This window comes from Pocillopora damicornis, chromosome 11 (assembly GCF_964200805.1).
Source record: "Pocillopora damicornis chromosome 11, jaPocDami1.2, whole genome shotgun sequence".
Classification (NCBI taxonomy): domain Eukaryota; kingdom Metazoa; phylum Cnidaria; class Anthozoa; order Scleractinia; family Pocilloporidae; genus Pocillopora; species Pocillopora damicornis.
In genome coordinates this window covers 21,552,256-21,568,228 of record NC_142680.1, presented here as the reverse complement: position 1 = coordinate 21,568,228, position 15,973 = coordinate 21,552,256, and the positions used below count along the sequence as shown (strand labels likewise).

The 15,973-nt window shown below is 38.9% G+C and overlaps 2 protein-coding genes across 2 annotated transcripts; both read right to left on the bottom strand.

The window, feature by feature from the left end:
- Positions 1 to 6,550: 6,550 nt before the first annotated feature.
- Positions 6,551 to 8,032, bottom strand: LOC149038223 (melanocyte-stimulating hormone receptor-like). The gene has a single exon (XM_089187198.1). The coding sequence runs from the start codon at positions 7,496 to 7,498 to the stop codon at positions 6,551 to 6,553; it is 948 nt and encodes a 315-aa protein (XP_089043324.1). The 5' UTR covers positions 7,499 to 8,032.
- A 3,187-nt stretch (positions 8,033 to 11,219) lies between these two features.
- LOC113681844 (transient receptor potential cation channel subfamily V member 5) lies at positions 11,220 to 15,215 on the bottom strand. Its single transcript, XM_089186443.1, has 11 exons — positions 15,195 to 15,215; positions 14,641 to 14,931; positions 14,267 to 14,340; positions 13,738 to 13,920; positions 13,257 to 13,430; positions 12,632 to 12,778; positions 12,346 to 12,426; positions 12,029 to 12,203; positions 11,739 to 11,799; positions 11,436 to 11,502; positions 11,220 to 11,268 (listed from the first exon to the last, which is right to left on the bottom strand). The coding sequence occupies exons 1-11, from the start codon at positions 15,198 to 15,200 to the stop codon at positions 11,220 to 11,222; spliced, it is 1,308 nt and encodes a 435-aa protein (XP_089042569.1). The 5' UTR covers positions 15,201 to 15,215.
- Between the last annotated feature and the right edge of the window lie 758 nt (positions 15,216 to 15,973).

The window sequence follows — 15,973 nt, the reverse complement described above, 5'->3', positions numbered from 1 at the left end:
AATTACTTTGTTACAATTTACCTTCATCTTTACCAAGAAATTGATTACCATTTTGAACTCAATTCATTTGAATGCAATCTAGTTCTGTCAGTGCCAAGATTGCCATTTTAAGCTTAATTTGAAGAAGTAAACATCAGAGATGATGTTATTAAATTTACTAACCATATGTTAGAGACATTACAAATACTTTTAGAGGTGTAGCCAGCCTCTAGTCCCGTAGGCCCGGCCTATACAATAGTTTTCTGCCCGCTTGACTTCTACTAAAAGATAATTTGACTCTTGCAAATGTTGCAACAAAAACTGAAATTTGTGAGGGAAGAGGCTTACATTTAGTCAAAAAGGTGGCTACAACCCTGTTTTTAATCAAACGAGTCTGACCAATTTTTGTCCGTTTTACCAAACACTTCTCCGTTCGTTTTAAAGAACGACGACAGAGAGGCTAAAAATTGTCCATGTAATCTAAACTAGGAAAGAGGGACGCAGAGTTCACTGTAATTAAAGTTTCCATAGTTTTTTTAAGTTGAAGATAATTGTTCATTTACCTTAGTCTATATTAATTAACTCATGAACTCCCAAGTTCTGAAGAAAAATTCTCCCATCTGATAAGAATGTGTTTCTCTTTGCTGCCACTTGTTCCGAGAATTCGATGTAACATTATGTTTCTAGTAAAAGATTATCCTCCAGTTTGGATTTTCTCTAATTGTTTTTGACTCCATGTTTGTCGGTGTATTAATACCGTGAGGAGAATTTAAATTATGATCAATCTTGGGAGTGAATGGGTTCATTTTAGTGTCTCCGTTTAGCGCGTATTTTACTTAATGCCTTGAACGATTTAATGCAGTTTCTACTGTGCTTATTTTTTTACTTCTTCGGGTAAGAGAAATATACAGTGTATAAAATACAAAAACTGCGTTGATTTTAGTTGTCTGTCTCCATATTCTTAGGATGCACGTAAGAGAAAGCAGATCCTATGGGGACATCAATGCTTGTTTTGACCCGCGCGCCAAGTTAATAATGTGTGCAGCTAATAGTGTACTAACATTACATGTTTCAAGCTCCCGTCCCCTTAAGAAAAGCGCGTCATCTCTTCGATTGTGTCTCTTTCACTGTCTATCGTTCTCCGTATTGCCACACTGTTTTGAACGCCGACGGACGTGTTCATACTGTTACATGTGTGCGCCTTTTTTTATCTTTTTCCTCACACAAGTTTTTACACCTTTTCACATTTGCGCATCCTTTTTTTTTTCTCCTTCCTCTGGTTCCTTCCCTTTTTTCTTTTTTTTTCATCGCAATTTTCCTCTATTCCCATGTTTACGCGCACCTCTTTTATCGCCCACAACTTTATTCTTCTGCGCGCTTCATAGGACCCGACTATCTCCTTGTCTGTTTCAGTTTTCATTCGTCTTAATCTTCGCGCAACGTCAGGCTTCTTACAACTCATATACCTCGTTACTCACCCATAGTAGTTGTTATCATGCGTATGATGTCCACTTTGGGATGGTGTCCTCTTAAAGTCATCTCTAGTAAAATCTCAGTTTTCCTTTCGATTGATTCCTAGTCCACAGGGTGCCAGTGCTTGCTCTCCTCAGTCCTCTCATCATAATAGAAGTTATAAAGCGGAAGAGCTCCCTCTAAGTCTCGGCGACATAATCGGTGCATTTAGTTGGAAACGAGTCCCTCAATGTCCAAATTAAGGCCTCTTCTATCATTTGATTGGGAATGGGTCAAACTCTCGCCCAGGGTCCACCTACATTGCGAATCCAAGATGGCGACAGGCCAATCCACAGCCGGACTCTACTGAGTCGGTAGCCGCCACCTCGGATGTGGACGCAGAGAAGACCCTGGGGAAGAGTTTTGACAAAACAATAATTAAGAAAGGATAAGTTACAATAGTGCTTAGAGAGATAGTCGATGACAACTTGAGATTCATTATGAGCAAACACGTTCCGTCGATTATTAAACTCCATGTCTCCTCCAATACGCACTCCTATATGCCCCTCTTCCCCGCCCCTATACATCCCTCTACTGCAAGTTTTATCATCAAACAGCACAATACAACATTATACCCCTGAGTAGCACTGTAAATCCGTAAAATGCAGTAACTAGACAACGCTTTACAACAATATGTACTCCTAGATAGCACTATGCTTCTCTCTACTGAATTTTAAATCACCATACAGCGCTGTATAAACAATTGCTCCAATTTGGCGCTAAAATAAGTGCGGATATTTGTCCGCGGTCATTTTTTCGAATTTTCTGTTCCAAGATGCGGAAGCTGTGAGCTTCGAGGAACAGATAATATCCAAGGACAAATATCCGTACATATTTTCGCGCAAAAATAGACGCTATTGCGTTTCTTATCTTTAAAATATTTTGCAACGCACGTGAAAAATGTTAATGAACAGCTCACTGAATTGAATACTCGATGAAAACCTCTGCGTCGTTTAAAGAAAACATAGCATTTCCCAGCGCAGTTATGACTCGTCTGACGTGAAGATACAGAGATCGAGAGTTGATTATGGCTTCAAGTTTCAAACTCGTAATGGCGGGAACTATGTCTTGAATTCTTGGGTTGAACTCAAAAAGTCTGAAACAAAATCAGTCATGATCATCGTTATCAATTCTGAATGATTGAAATTCGATTCACGTTTACTTTAGATAATAAACTTTACTCCCATTTTGCCAGTTATACAACTAAATCAAGACGCTGAGCAATACCTACAACAAGACACAGCTACAGTGTTGTGAATCTCCATCCACATCTTCAACAGAACTAGGCTCTCACGAAGGTAGTGCGCGTGCGTTTGCATTTTAAAGTCACTTTTGCACAAAATAATGAGCCGATTGGCAGGAAAACAAGCGAAACACGCAACAGCGCTGGTGCTTTTGCGTTTTGGCGTTTGCTCTCTAAAAAGCCGGAGAAAACGTTTCCACTGTCTATTAAATTATTGATCGTTTTCGTTTCCTCGGGTTCTTCTTTAAAACCGGAACTCGGTTCTTAGCGACTTCTTCAAATACTGCACTAGTTAAGATGTATCTTAAATCTTTATACAATAGGAAATAGACAAACAACAGGTGGCACCTTTCAAAGAGCATTAAACACGTTAGGATAAGTCTGAAAATTCTTTTGGCAACAATAGTCATCAACAATTTATAAACATCGATAGCAGCTGCGAAAGTTTACGCGTTATATTTCAGTGTTTTGCATTTGGAAAATTCATTTCTATTTATACGATGACTAACCCTCTTTCTCTCTTTTCAAATGTGAAAATAATTCTGAACCTGGTTAGCTCAGAGATAATTTAGACAATAAAAATAATGTCAGCAAATATAAACAGCGACTGATCCTTTTTGAAAACTTGTAAATAATTGTTCTCAGTTCCTCAGGATCGGATGTGCTATTTTTTTCCTTCTCATTTTTCAAATGGTAGATATGAATGTTTGAATGTTATATCTGGGGACGAACTTTTCCTGCAAAAAATTTGGGCTCCAAAGACACAATGGTCACCTAATAATAATGGCATCCTCGTCTCGGAGAGGCGATGGTCAGCGCATCAGTGTTGGTGGGCTCTTGAGTGGCTCAAAAGCCCGATTCTTGAGTGGCAATCTTTGTTGCAGCTGGAACAGATGTAATTGGTGGCCTCTTGATCTGATCTTTGATGTTTCTTTCTCGCCCCCCTCTTGATAGTCGCCTCGGCCCTGGCCTTCATCTCAGCCCTGTGAGCCCCGTCCTTCACACCCCGACGCCAGGCTTTCCGGTCTGTCGCAAGGATCTCCCAGGTGTTGGGGATGATTTCAGTGAGTTGCAGGTCACGCTTGCAAACGTCCTTGAAGCGAAGGAGTGGTCGGCCCGTGCGTCGGACGCCCTCTCGCAGTACCCCATAAAGGATTTGTCTTGGCAAGCAACCGGGGTCCATACGGTGTACATGGCCAAGCCACCGTAAGCGTCTTTGGATGAGTAGTGTAGAGATGCTAGGCATGTCGGCTCGCCCAAGGACCACCTACTGACATGAAAAATACGAAAAAAACACACTTGAAATAGAGATCCATTTTAGGTGAACGTCGCTGAACGTTATAGAAAACAAACAAATTGAGTTTGAAAGGTGCACGCATTTTGGCTGGCGAACATAGTTGCATTCACTGCTCTCGTTCAGTGGAACAATACAACAATAAAGGAGTAAGTTTCTAAAGAAACTGCGGTGCTGCGTCGGTGGGAGAGTATAGCAGGTAATTTAGTGTTAACAACTGAGTTGAAAACGTATGGCACCTATCGTCAAAACTTTTCCGTCTTACATTGAGGACAGCCAACACGCACTTGAAATTTTTCGTAACTTTAGTTTCCTCGGCCAAAACAAAGTAATTTTGACTATGGATATAACATCTCTTTATACTGTCATTCGCAATGGTCTCCAGGCCCTCAAACATTTTTTCGATCATCGCATCGTTAAGGAACCTAGCTCTGAAACACTACTCCGTCTGGTCGAACTAGCGCTCACACTCAATTGCTTTTCATTCGGTGGTAGCTACTATAAACAAACAAATGGCGTGGCCATGGGTACTAAAATGGGACCCAGCTACGCCAATCTTTTTGTAGGTTTTATCGAACATCAATTTTTTAGGCAATACCACGGCCAAAAACTTGAACTCTACAGCCTTTACATTGACGATTGCATCGGCGCTACCTCCTCTACCAAAGAGGAACTCACTCAATTTATAACCGCCATCAATTCCTTTCATCCAGCTCTTAAATATAATTGGGAAATTTGCCACACTTCTTTGGCTTTTCTAGACATCAAAATTTCAATTGAAGGTAACGGTTTATGCACTAGTGTTTACTACAAACCTACAGATTAACACAGTTACTTGTTGTATTCATCTTCACATCCATCACACGTCAAGAACTCCATACCTTTATCACAGTTTCTCAGATTTCGTCGTTTGTGTAGTAACGACTCTGATTTTTCCGAAGGGCCAGAGGCAATGTGCTAGTTTTTCGATAAACGTGGCTATCCTGTCTCTGTCGTTCAAGCAGGCCACCACCGTGCCCAACAAATTGATCGACGGTCAGCACTACAAACGGCTGAGAACGATAACACTGACCGCATTCTATTTACTCTTACATTTCACGCTCGCAACCACGCAGTTAAATCTATCATTCTTAAAAATTTTAAATTACTCCAAAACGATTCAGAGACTGGCACTATCTTTTCGCAACCCCCACTTATTTCATTCAAACGTGACAAAAACATAGGCAACTTTCTAGTCAAGAGTTCATTTCAAACTAATGATCAATCAGGAACTTTCAAATGCGCTCGGTCACGATGCAAAACTTGTTCTTTCGTTCATAACGTAGAGAAAATATCGGGACCCAAGAGATCCGTTAAAATCACTGATCACTATACGTGTACCTCCGCCAATATTATTCTACTGCATAACTTGCACTTGTTGCAATAAGTTATACATCGGCGAAACAGGAAGACGACACTAGGTGACCGATTCCGAGAACACCTTCGCGACGTGGAAAGAAATGACAAGGACGCATCCAAACCAGTCAGTAGACACTTTAATCTTCCTAATCATTCTATACAGCATGTGGCAGTTTTGGGCCTTTCCTTACATCTAGGCAGTTCGGAAAGCCATACAACATTAGAACAAAAATTTATCTTCCAAATCGGCGCCCTTGATCCCCACGGAATCAACGAGCGCTTTTCATTCAACTAATTTATTCCTGTTTTCTCGTCACCATATTCCCACCAATGGCGTGGCTCCACTTGCTGCATATAAACCCACACACAACCCTCAATTCCTCCAATCGCTCTTATTCTAAGTGTTTGCTCTTGAATGTCACAGGTAAAGGCTAAGGTCTATTGCTAAACAACTGTGTGAGATAGAACTACAATTTTGTTTAAATGATAAGGTTTTATGAAAGCATAAATTAGTCTCTCTATTATGAGAATATCTAGACAGCTTTGAGCAGCGACTACATTAAGCTTCCTACTTCTTCCTATTCGTAATGGTAATAGGACTGAGTGGAGTCCAATTCGCTCTGTAATCATACGAGTGACTTACAAATTTGTTTATCGCTCATATGATTACTGACAGAATTGGACAACAAGAAGTCCTGTTACCAATTAATCGTAACCGTTTCAATTTCCGAAAATAACAAATACATTTAGGAGTAATATCTCCGGTAGAGACAATGTCTAAAGTAAAAAAATTTCTCCATTGTGAAAATTCCCAATTTTTTTTAGGATAAGTGGCTGTCGCTATGGTTATTGTTTTTAATTCTGTGATTGGTGGATTTGGATGAATGGACTTAGTGTGATTGACTACTTCAACTGTCCGATTACAGGTGTCCGATTACAGCCAACTGTCCGATTACAGCTCTACAGAATGATTAGCAAAAAATAAAGCAGTTAATGCACCAATCACATTTGAGGAAATTATAATGGTTATGATGAAATGATATATCCGACGGGATACGTTATCTAATAGCATCGTCACGCTACATACTCGCTTGAAACAATTAAAAAAGAGTATAATGGAAGATCTAACCCCCTGGACAGCAAAGCGCTTGTCTGATTGTCTGCTTAACTGCTCTTCTTACTTCACTAATCTTCCAGCAGTAAAGAAACGGATTTAAAGTCGAGTTAAAATAAACCAGAGTATTCGCTATTCCAAGAGCGAAGACTAAATGCGATGAATTTCCTTTTCTATGAGCCATCACAATTCCCACTAAACTCACAGGCACATAACAAGCAAGTAACACTAACTGCACCCACAGTGCACTGTACACTGCCTTTTTGTATCGCGCCATGTTCAGTGCATTTGGTTGGCTCGGCTGTCGTTGAACATGATGTTGTACTTGAGCTTGACGATGACTAAGAACGCAGAAAATCTTTGCATATGAAGCAATCGAGACTAATAGGCAACATGGGATGACAATTCGACCGAACCAGGGCGCTATATGAGAGCCTAACGCCTCGCATATAGTAGCGACAACGGTTACAATCCAAAGAGCAACGACAATGATATATGTGCGCTTCAAAGTTACAATTTGTCTATATCTTAGCCCCAACAACAGGGCGAGAAGTCTGTCCACGCTCATGGCTGCCAGTGTCAACAAAGATATAAAAGATAATCCATACCCTGAAATGGAGGCTGCTACCCATGCGAATCGACAAAGTCTCCACTGTTCGAAAACAACCGACATCCAAAGAGTAGCAGTGAGAGGCTGGCCTATAAGACCAACCAACAGATCACTCGTTGCCAGACAACGGTACAGGAGTTTGGACGGCGGATGGAGGGAAGCCACCTTGTGAAGTGCAACGACGATCAGGGCATTCCCAAGAAATGCTGTAAGGGAAAAGAAAATGATGACTGATGACAGACGCAAGGAGTATTGTCGCAATTCGCCCTCCGAAGAAGAGGAACATACAAGTTCTTCAAATGTTTTCATCTGTGTTCCATCTCCCGTTGAATTTGCTGCCGCCATCATTCTGCAAACGATGTACGTTTTCCCTTACGGTTACTTGTAATTGTAACGATCGAGAGATTTTTGTTCTTAAAAGCACCTGTCTAGCTGAAATACACAAAAACACCGTGTGGGGTGTCAAAAAAGGTAAATTTGTTCCACGAATTTTCCATATTCCTCAGGTATCAATAAGAATTGAGAGGCAAGCTTGAAGACATCCGTTACCATCATCTTTGAATAGTATCATAAAGAAAACCCTGTTTACTCGGTTAACGTTCATTGAGGATTGGTATCACTTAAGCAATTGTTTCTAGACCATGCATGCAAGAGGCTTTTCTTCTTATTCATCTTTTGTTGTATCGAAGATAAGTGCCTTCACTTGAACAATTCTGTTATCATCATTTTTGAATAGTATGGCAAAGAAAAACCCTCTTTACTTGGTTAACGTTCGGTGAGGATTGATATCACTCAAGCAATTGTTTCTGGACCATACGTTCAAGAGGCTTTTCTCCTTATTCATCTTTTGTTGTATCGAAGATAAGTGTCTTCACTTCAACAATGATGTGCTTGGGATGTTTAAGGTTATCGTTCGTTGTCTTTCATATGGAAATAGATCATATCAACAACAGTTTGCACGCTAATGAAATCGAATATCTAATGATAACCGTAACTTTGTAAAGCAACGGTCATTGAAACTCAAGCGGGATTTAAGTCCATGGGCGGCAGAGAGCTTGTCTGATCGTCTGCTTCAGTGTTTGTCTTACTTCAACGGGTTTGACGTTGAGTTAAAGTAAACTATGGAAACTGCTATTTCCCAAAAGATAGCTACATGTGATGAATACGTTTTGTTAAAGCTGGTAACGATTTCCATAACACCATATGGCACAGAACAAACAATAAAACATAACTGCACTCGCGTTCGGTGCGATTAGTTCGCTTCGCTGACGTTAAACATGATTTCGTACTCAAACGTCATGGCGACCGAGATTGTGAAAGATCTTTGCGTACGAGGCGAGTTAAAACCAGACAAGATGGTATAATTAGAATGTCATAAAAAAGGTTATACGGCGATCAAAAATGGTACATAGAGCAGCAACAGCAGCTGCAATCCAAAAGGCAGTTCAAACAATATATGTGAGGACTAAGGGCGCCAAAAATCTTTGTGTACGAAGTGATTGATATCAATAAGTAAGATGGCCTGGTTACGTGAGTATACCAAATGTAATTTAAAATGAAGCTTAAAACAGCGGCATCAGATAAAACCTAAATATATGTGGGCTTCAAAGCCACAACAACAGGGCGAGAAGTCTGTCCAAGCTTATAGCCGCTATCGTCATCACAGAGCTACACATAATGCATGGCTTGTTATGTAGGCTGCGTCCCTTGGGTATCGTTTGTGAACCACGAGCATCCAATAAACAGCATTGAAGGGCTGGCTAACAAGACCAACAACAGATCAGTTGTTGCCAGACAACTATACAAGTGTTTGGACGGTGGATGAAGGGAAGATTCCCTGTGAAGGGCAACAAGGATAAGAAAATTGCCATGAAATGCTGTGATGAGAAGGAGAATGTTGATTGTTGATAAATAAATTGGTTTATATTGTAGTCCTCCAATCAAAGAAGGGGAGCATATCTTCTCTTTTTGAAATGTTTCCGTTTGTTTTTCCTCATCTGTTAGATTTGTTTATTGTCATCATATGGCAATATAGGGTGGCTTCCTCACGGTAACTGCTAACCCAATACTCGTTAAAACTCACTTCACTGATAATTGTTTCCAGTTAGGCCTTAGTTCAGTACCAATTACTTATTTAAAATGCGCAAGCGATCCATCTCAGTGTGTATGACAAACTCCACCTCTTTTTCCCGTGAAAGTGCCTTGCATTTATTGAAACCATTGAAGGGAATGTATTTCTCCTTGATAAACAACTCTGGAATTTCAAAACGCTAAAAATAATTCAAATACTCCTTCCCGGGTACAGACTTTTTTCTGAATATGATCTCTAGTTAAATACAGAAGTTAAATAGCGAATAGAGCTATGCGTGTCTGAATCAGGTGGCTACTTATTAGGCTAGTGTTGATTTAGGTAAGAATATGCAATATAAAATCAAAATTTCACAAAAATAGATGGATAGTAGGACCTCAGCCTTACTTAAAGCCCCAGAAGAGAATGATAAACCTAACAAGGCTGATTCTTTTACGTTTCGCATCGCAGTAAAATTAGAAATGAAACGATCCCCAAGTTCGACAGGTATAAAGTTTTTTAAAAAGACTGTTAAGCCTATTTGCTCATGGATAACTATTGAGCCCCTTTGAAATAATCCTATTGCACCAGTAAGTTCAATCAAAAGAATCTACGGCCTCATTACTGAGGCGATTGGCTAAGCTACATTGAGTGGCAAAAGCAGTTGGAACGCCTCCCTTAAGTGGGTAGTCAACAACCCTCTATGAATTAAACATAATTAACAGAAATCTTGTAATCCATGTCTTATAAGTGACTTAAAAGTCCCTTTTCTCCCCAAAAAAAGTGTTGCAAAATATCAAGTAACTTATCTTGTTAACACCAGGCAATATTAAGATGGGGGAGAACGGGAGATAAATATAATTTTTTTGCCAAAATTCGAAAATAGAGCCCGCTGAGGCTTTGCTACTCATTACGGATTATGTTTTCTGGTATATCGGACCAAGCTTTCATGTGTGCGACAGATGATTCGTTCTCCCCGAGTGATTTCAATTCTTTTTCTCGAGTGCCGTAGACTGACAACCTCTTGACCTACTATCGACGTAGTGTTTGTTAACTTGTTTTCATTGTCTATTTTTTGGTTTTGTTTCGTTTTTTCACAACAAGTCCTAACATGAACCGAGACCTTTAACGTTGATTACAGCAGAAGCTTTTTTTTAATGGTAATGTATTGAGAGGGTGTCTGTGCAAGTCACGTATTCCAATTTTACAACTCAGGACCTTTCACTTAACTTCCTACTGCATACATAAACACCACTAAGATTACGATGAAGCTCTTCATTTCAGTTTTTGAAGTCAGTAGGACTGACAGTACGACGTAGCAAATTTGCAAAATGCTACTGATAAATCTTCTATTCGAAATGAAACCCAAAGAAGTCTTTCCCACAATAGTCCTTGTTGATTTTAGTTTGTTTTCATTCATTGTACGCTAAACTCTTCAATAAAAGTATCCGTGGTAAAATGATAAATAAAAGAACTCTGTATGAACTAAATATCTCCTAATTAACCTCACATTTCATGAATAATTCTGTGGGAGAAGTCTTGTGGTTATATAAAACAAAGCAAAAACTAGTAATTTCTATAAGCTAACTCTCTCAAAGCTGACCTTCATTTTTCGTAAGCATACAATGTTAATCACACTCAAGTTTACTGTCAAGAGTGTCGGATACAAAATGAAGCTTTTCAAACAGTTTTAAGGTGTTTTCTTTTTTTGTGTGTGTGTACTAAACGTTTATTTACGACCAATCGATTTGCTTGAACGCATGTTATACTACACTTGGCTTTTAGAACTGACTGGCCCCTTTACGTTCACTCATTTTGTTTTCATTAGCCTTTCTTTTGTTTTCTTACGAATATACCACAGAAAACAAATAAGAAAAAAAGCAGATAAGGCTTAGAGCCTTCAACCAATCTCATGGCGTCAATGTTGTTGTATAAAAATTACCAGTTAATGACTAAAGAATTCGGCACATAAAAAGGGGACTAGCGCACACAAAGCTCCATTCATCCGATTCCAGGCCTCATCTGTTTCACCATCTTCCTCATCATATCCCTGTACAAAAAAAATGAAACAGAAGGTGTGAAACATGGCTGCTGAAACAAAGAAGGATGAGTACAAGGAAGTCAGTCTTTTCGAAAGTCCAGTAATGAGAGAACGAGTTCAAAAATTAGGCCGATAGCAGGAAAGATAGGAAATACGATAAAGCAATTAATTGTTACCGAATCGCAGTAAGTTTCTCTTCCACCGACTCCCAAGGGCTGCGATCTTCACTGAATTCAAGAAGATCTACAAACAAACCAAGATCAAATTTAAGAACATAAAGAACCTTACAGCTGTTAAGGCACGAGAAAGATTATTCCTTTTCTATTATAACTGAGTATCAACTGAGCCGAAGGTCTTCTTCAGCTCCCTTCGTTCAGAGAAGTACAAATAGGATACAAGACTAAAAAAAACTGTTTTTCCCGATTGCTACGCATAAAAATTATCGTGAAAGTAGTCCTGGTTAAATACTTCTCGCAGACCTTGGGCGAGTTTCATTTCACTGATCCAGTCTCCCTCTTTGTAATACTTCACGCGCAGATTCTGCATAAAGAAAAGATGTAAAAGTAATTAAGTCTATGAGGCCACCCCTCAATTGCAGAAGAATACAACTATACCTAAGCCCCCTCCTACCATAACGGTACGTTCTTCTCCTCACGTTCACAGTCACGTATGGCGCTAATGCACGCTGCCACTTAGCGTCAATCACGAACACCGGTGCACGCTTAATGATAAAATGCTACAATTCCATTAGCGAAGAATGTTCATTTACCAGAAAAGGAAATCTCTCCATGCGTGTGAGTTGTAAAATACGATCCACATCATATTCCAGACGAGCGACTTTCTTGGCCTGTGTGTTGGTCGTACTCATTTGTGCAATGAGAATGTTGAGTAGAATCACTATCACGATCCCCATGTAGGCCATCATTAACAGAATGGAGAGCCAGCTGCAAGGAATAAATCAAATGCTCTTACGTGGTTAGTTTCACCTATTATCTTAGTGGTAATAAACTCATCTTAAGGTAAAGAGATCTGAACAAGTAAACGGAGTAAAAACATATTCGACCTTTTAGAGAAAAATCAACTCACTTGAAATTTGAATAATCGTAAGCAATTGGTCTTTGTTCAGAGAGCGCGCGAAAGCCACTCAATAACACATCTCCGAAGTCACTAATGTAAAAAAAATGGATTTAGCATGGACTGTAACACATAGACTGATCTGCAACACATTAACAGAAATTTCATATCACTTCAGGTGTTATCATATACATTTCATCCAACTAAAATTCGCAGATAGTGCAGAGTAAACATCAGCCAACCAAATAATTCAACACATTTATTCCGTAGCATTTAAGCAAGCAAGATTAAGACATACCTAAACTGTTGGTTTTCATCGGAGTAACAGAGCGATAAAGACAAAGCACCACAGAAGGAGAAGAAGATAACAATAAAAACCGCGATGGATCTTGTCACATCGTGCAAAATGATCTTAGCCAAGGTTTTTGTGTATAATCCGGTTGTCCTGAAAAAAAATATACACGGTTCTATTACATTAAGGACACAAGTTATGTGATACATAATGATGTTCGAATTATACTAAATAAGAATATAACAGTTTTCAACAGTCTTCTAATAAAATTTCAGGGGGGGTCGACACGTTGCCATGCGTCGGCTCCATGTAAAGCATTTGGCTTTTTTAACAAAATTTCCCATCTTCTTTATTCTTTTAATTCCATTACTCCCGTCTGTCTACTCTCCTTGGACGCTTTTTTTAATCTTTCTATTCTGTACCTTTTTTTCGTTGAGACGTTTCAAAAATTTCCAAATTTCCATCATGAAGGTGCCAAGATGGTGGGGTTGCACTAATTACAAATTAGGCTTGTTAACCAAAATCCAAACCTAAGCCAACTGTGTGAGTACGTTTCACAGATATGATTTTCTTGTTCTAATTTGCTGACATTCTCTCAAACCTATCAAACGTAGCTTATGACGCAGTTTACCTTGTCAAGCAAGAAAACTTAAAGATCCTTAGGAAGTTGAACAAGAAAGCTAAAGATGCCACAAGCCACTGAGCTTTACTTTGTGTATACCGTGAGGGTATAATACACAGGATCAGCAACAGGCCTGACCAGTCAAACAGGGTCATCCATTCTGTGAAGTATGACTTCCCCTCTCTAAGGGAAATCAGACAGATTAAAAGTTTACAAAGAACACTTTTCATTCAATTAATTCATTCTTATGTTTTTAACCTTACCATGACCTTACCATGACCTTTACAATTCCATCACCTCTACTCAATCTGACAAAGGGCAAACGCTCAAAGTTGGTTGTGTAGTAACTAATTCCACCTCTAAACTACTACCAAGTCTTCCCTAATCTATATCAACCTACATGAATACTTGCAAATGGTAGAATGTCCTGAGCTTTGGCAAAAAATGGTGTCCTAACCTGATTTCACACTCACTAGAATTGCATACTTACAATCTCATTTGATTAATTTCTTCACATATGTAAAACACCACCATAATAAGGGTGAAAATCTCACAAAAACCACGCAGTGAATCTGCTTCACCCCCATATTGAGTGGGGTCCACTGCTGTGGAAGCACTCAGCAGAGAATATGACAAACACAGCAAGAAGATCACATACAATGCTGCTTTAAGGCTGTGTAATAAAAAGCAACATTATTAGTTAGTATAAAAAATTTTTATCCTATAAATATACACTATAGTGCTTTCATTTGTGCTATATTTCAGCTCTTTATAGTAACAGATCTTAAGGCCATATATGAGCATCTAGACAATTTTTTCTTTGGCAGATGGATTGGAATAGTCAAAAGACATTCTCCAAGTCTCTATTTCTTCTGTTGAATTCCACTTTAAACCCTCCCTTTGCTCCAATACAATTCTGAAAGCTTGGGTCAACACAGTCATTTCTTTATCTTTTTTTTTTCAATTAAATGATGGAATAATCTTAGGTAACACAATTTTTCCTCTGGGTTTACATGCACCTGAGAAAGAAGTGTCCATAACTTTTCCATTTTGCTTTAACCAACATTCTGACCACAGGATGTTGAAGAGCCTCCTGGAAAATCATGAAACCAAAGAGGAAATGTCTAAGCAAGAATATAAGTTTCCTACAACTAGAACAGCAAAAAATTGTGTTGCCCGTACCAAATCAAAACATTTAAACTAGTTGAACTGGTAAACATAAGTAAAAGCAAGTATCTCAGAAAATGAGCCAAAAAATCTGAGAGTTTTGCTCCAACCCCTTAAAATATCAAGCTAGAGAATCACATATTTTGGATAACTCCTGCATGTGTTTCTCCAAACACAGGATAACCACACACAGAATAATTACTTTTTTTAAACACCTCAACCTTACCATATTCCTGTTCTTTGCAATGACATGCAAACAAGACTTGTCTCTCCAGTTGAAATATTTGTTTTCTGTCTGTCCATGTCCTCCTAGCATCAAGACTTTTGGGGGCCGTCCTCCCTCGTCGCCATCCAAAATATGATAATAAAAATGGTAGTCCAAAGGATCATCTGTGATTGTGCGCCAGGCACCCTCTACTACCTCCTTTTCTTTTTCATTTTCATAGCTATCCTTGCATTTTGGAAGGTGTGGCCAATGAGGATTGATCATCTGGTCTAGTACTGCTACTGCTGTTTTCTGTGGAAATCATACACATGCAGATGTCAGCAATAAATTTCCTTATGCAAGTTTACATTAGATGTACAATAAAACATGATGTGATACATTGTGACATTCTTGGACAATCTGCATGGCTAAAAGCATAAGCTAGAGGCATTTAAGATTACAAACTAACAGCATAAGATCTGTTTACACGTGTTGGAATAATTTGTTCAATATCTTGGTGAAAATAGATCAGTGATGCATCTTACATTTGAAAAACAAAAACTGAAAACACTCACCTTCATTTTAGGATTACCAATAATGGACTTGAAATTGAAGAAAGATGGCTGAGGATTTGTCACATCAAATGGTCTCAAAAAAAAATATTTGATGGACTCTGATGGCAGCAAAGATAACATATTCATAAATGGAAATTTCACGTCATATGAACCAAAGAGAGACAAAGACTCGGAAATAAATAGTCAGCGAGAGTGATCACAAAATGAAAGAATGTATGAACTCAAATTTTCTTTTCAATCGTCGCCAATAATTTTCTCTTTTCGGTGTTGATTAAACACAGCCAATATTAAACACCGCATACATGGCATTTCTATGTACGCCTGCTGAATTGTTTCGGAGGTGATTTATTCTGTGGGTTTGAAAGAAGTCGGTTTTAAACACCTCAAAGGAAAGCTGCTCAAGATTACCTCGCACTTGCTTACTTTGAAAAGGGACATTCAGACCCGAGGCTATACTTCTCAAGATACTTTTTACAAGCAGTCGATGTTTTCATACATTTGCCATCGGTATAAGTTATACTCATGAAGGCTGCTCCACCTAGAGTTTCTGGTATCATATTTTGATGATATCTTTCCGTGGAACATTTTAATTATTCAAGTTCATCAAAGAACATCGGTGGACGGTAATTTTTCGGCTTATATATCCACCAGCCATCCAAAATGAAATACGTCATGTTCCTATACACTGAAAGCGATAAAATCAAAGCTAGGAAACTAAGGGATTATTTACAAGGTAGGCTACGAAACAGCAGATTTAAGAAGTATTGGTGAAATTTCAG

Bases quoted from the DNA above. Each gene is read 5' to 3' on its own strand.
- LOC149038223 (XM_089187198.1), bottom strand. From the start codon at position 7,498: ATGATGGCGGCAGCAAATTCAACGGGAGATGGAACACAGATGAAAACA.
- LOC113681844 (XM_089186443.1), bottom strand. The intron at 13,431-13,737 runs GTAAGTATGCAA...GATTTCCCTTAG, and splicing joins GAAATTAATCAAATGAGATT to AGAGGGGAAGTCATACTTCA. The intron at 11,503-11,738 runs GTCTGCGAGAAG...GTTTGTTTGTAG, and splicing joins TGAAATGAAACTCGCCCAAG to ATCTTCTTGAATTCAGTGAA.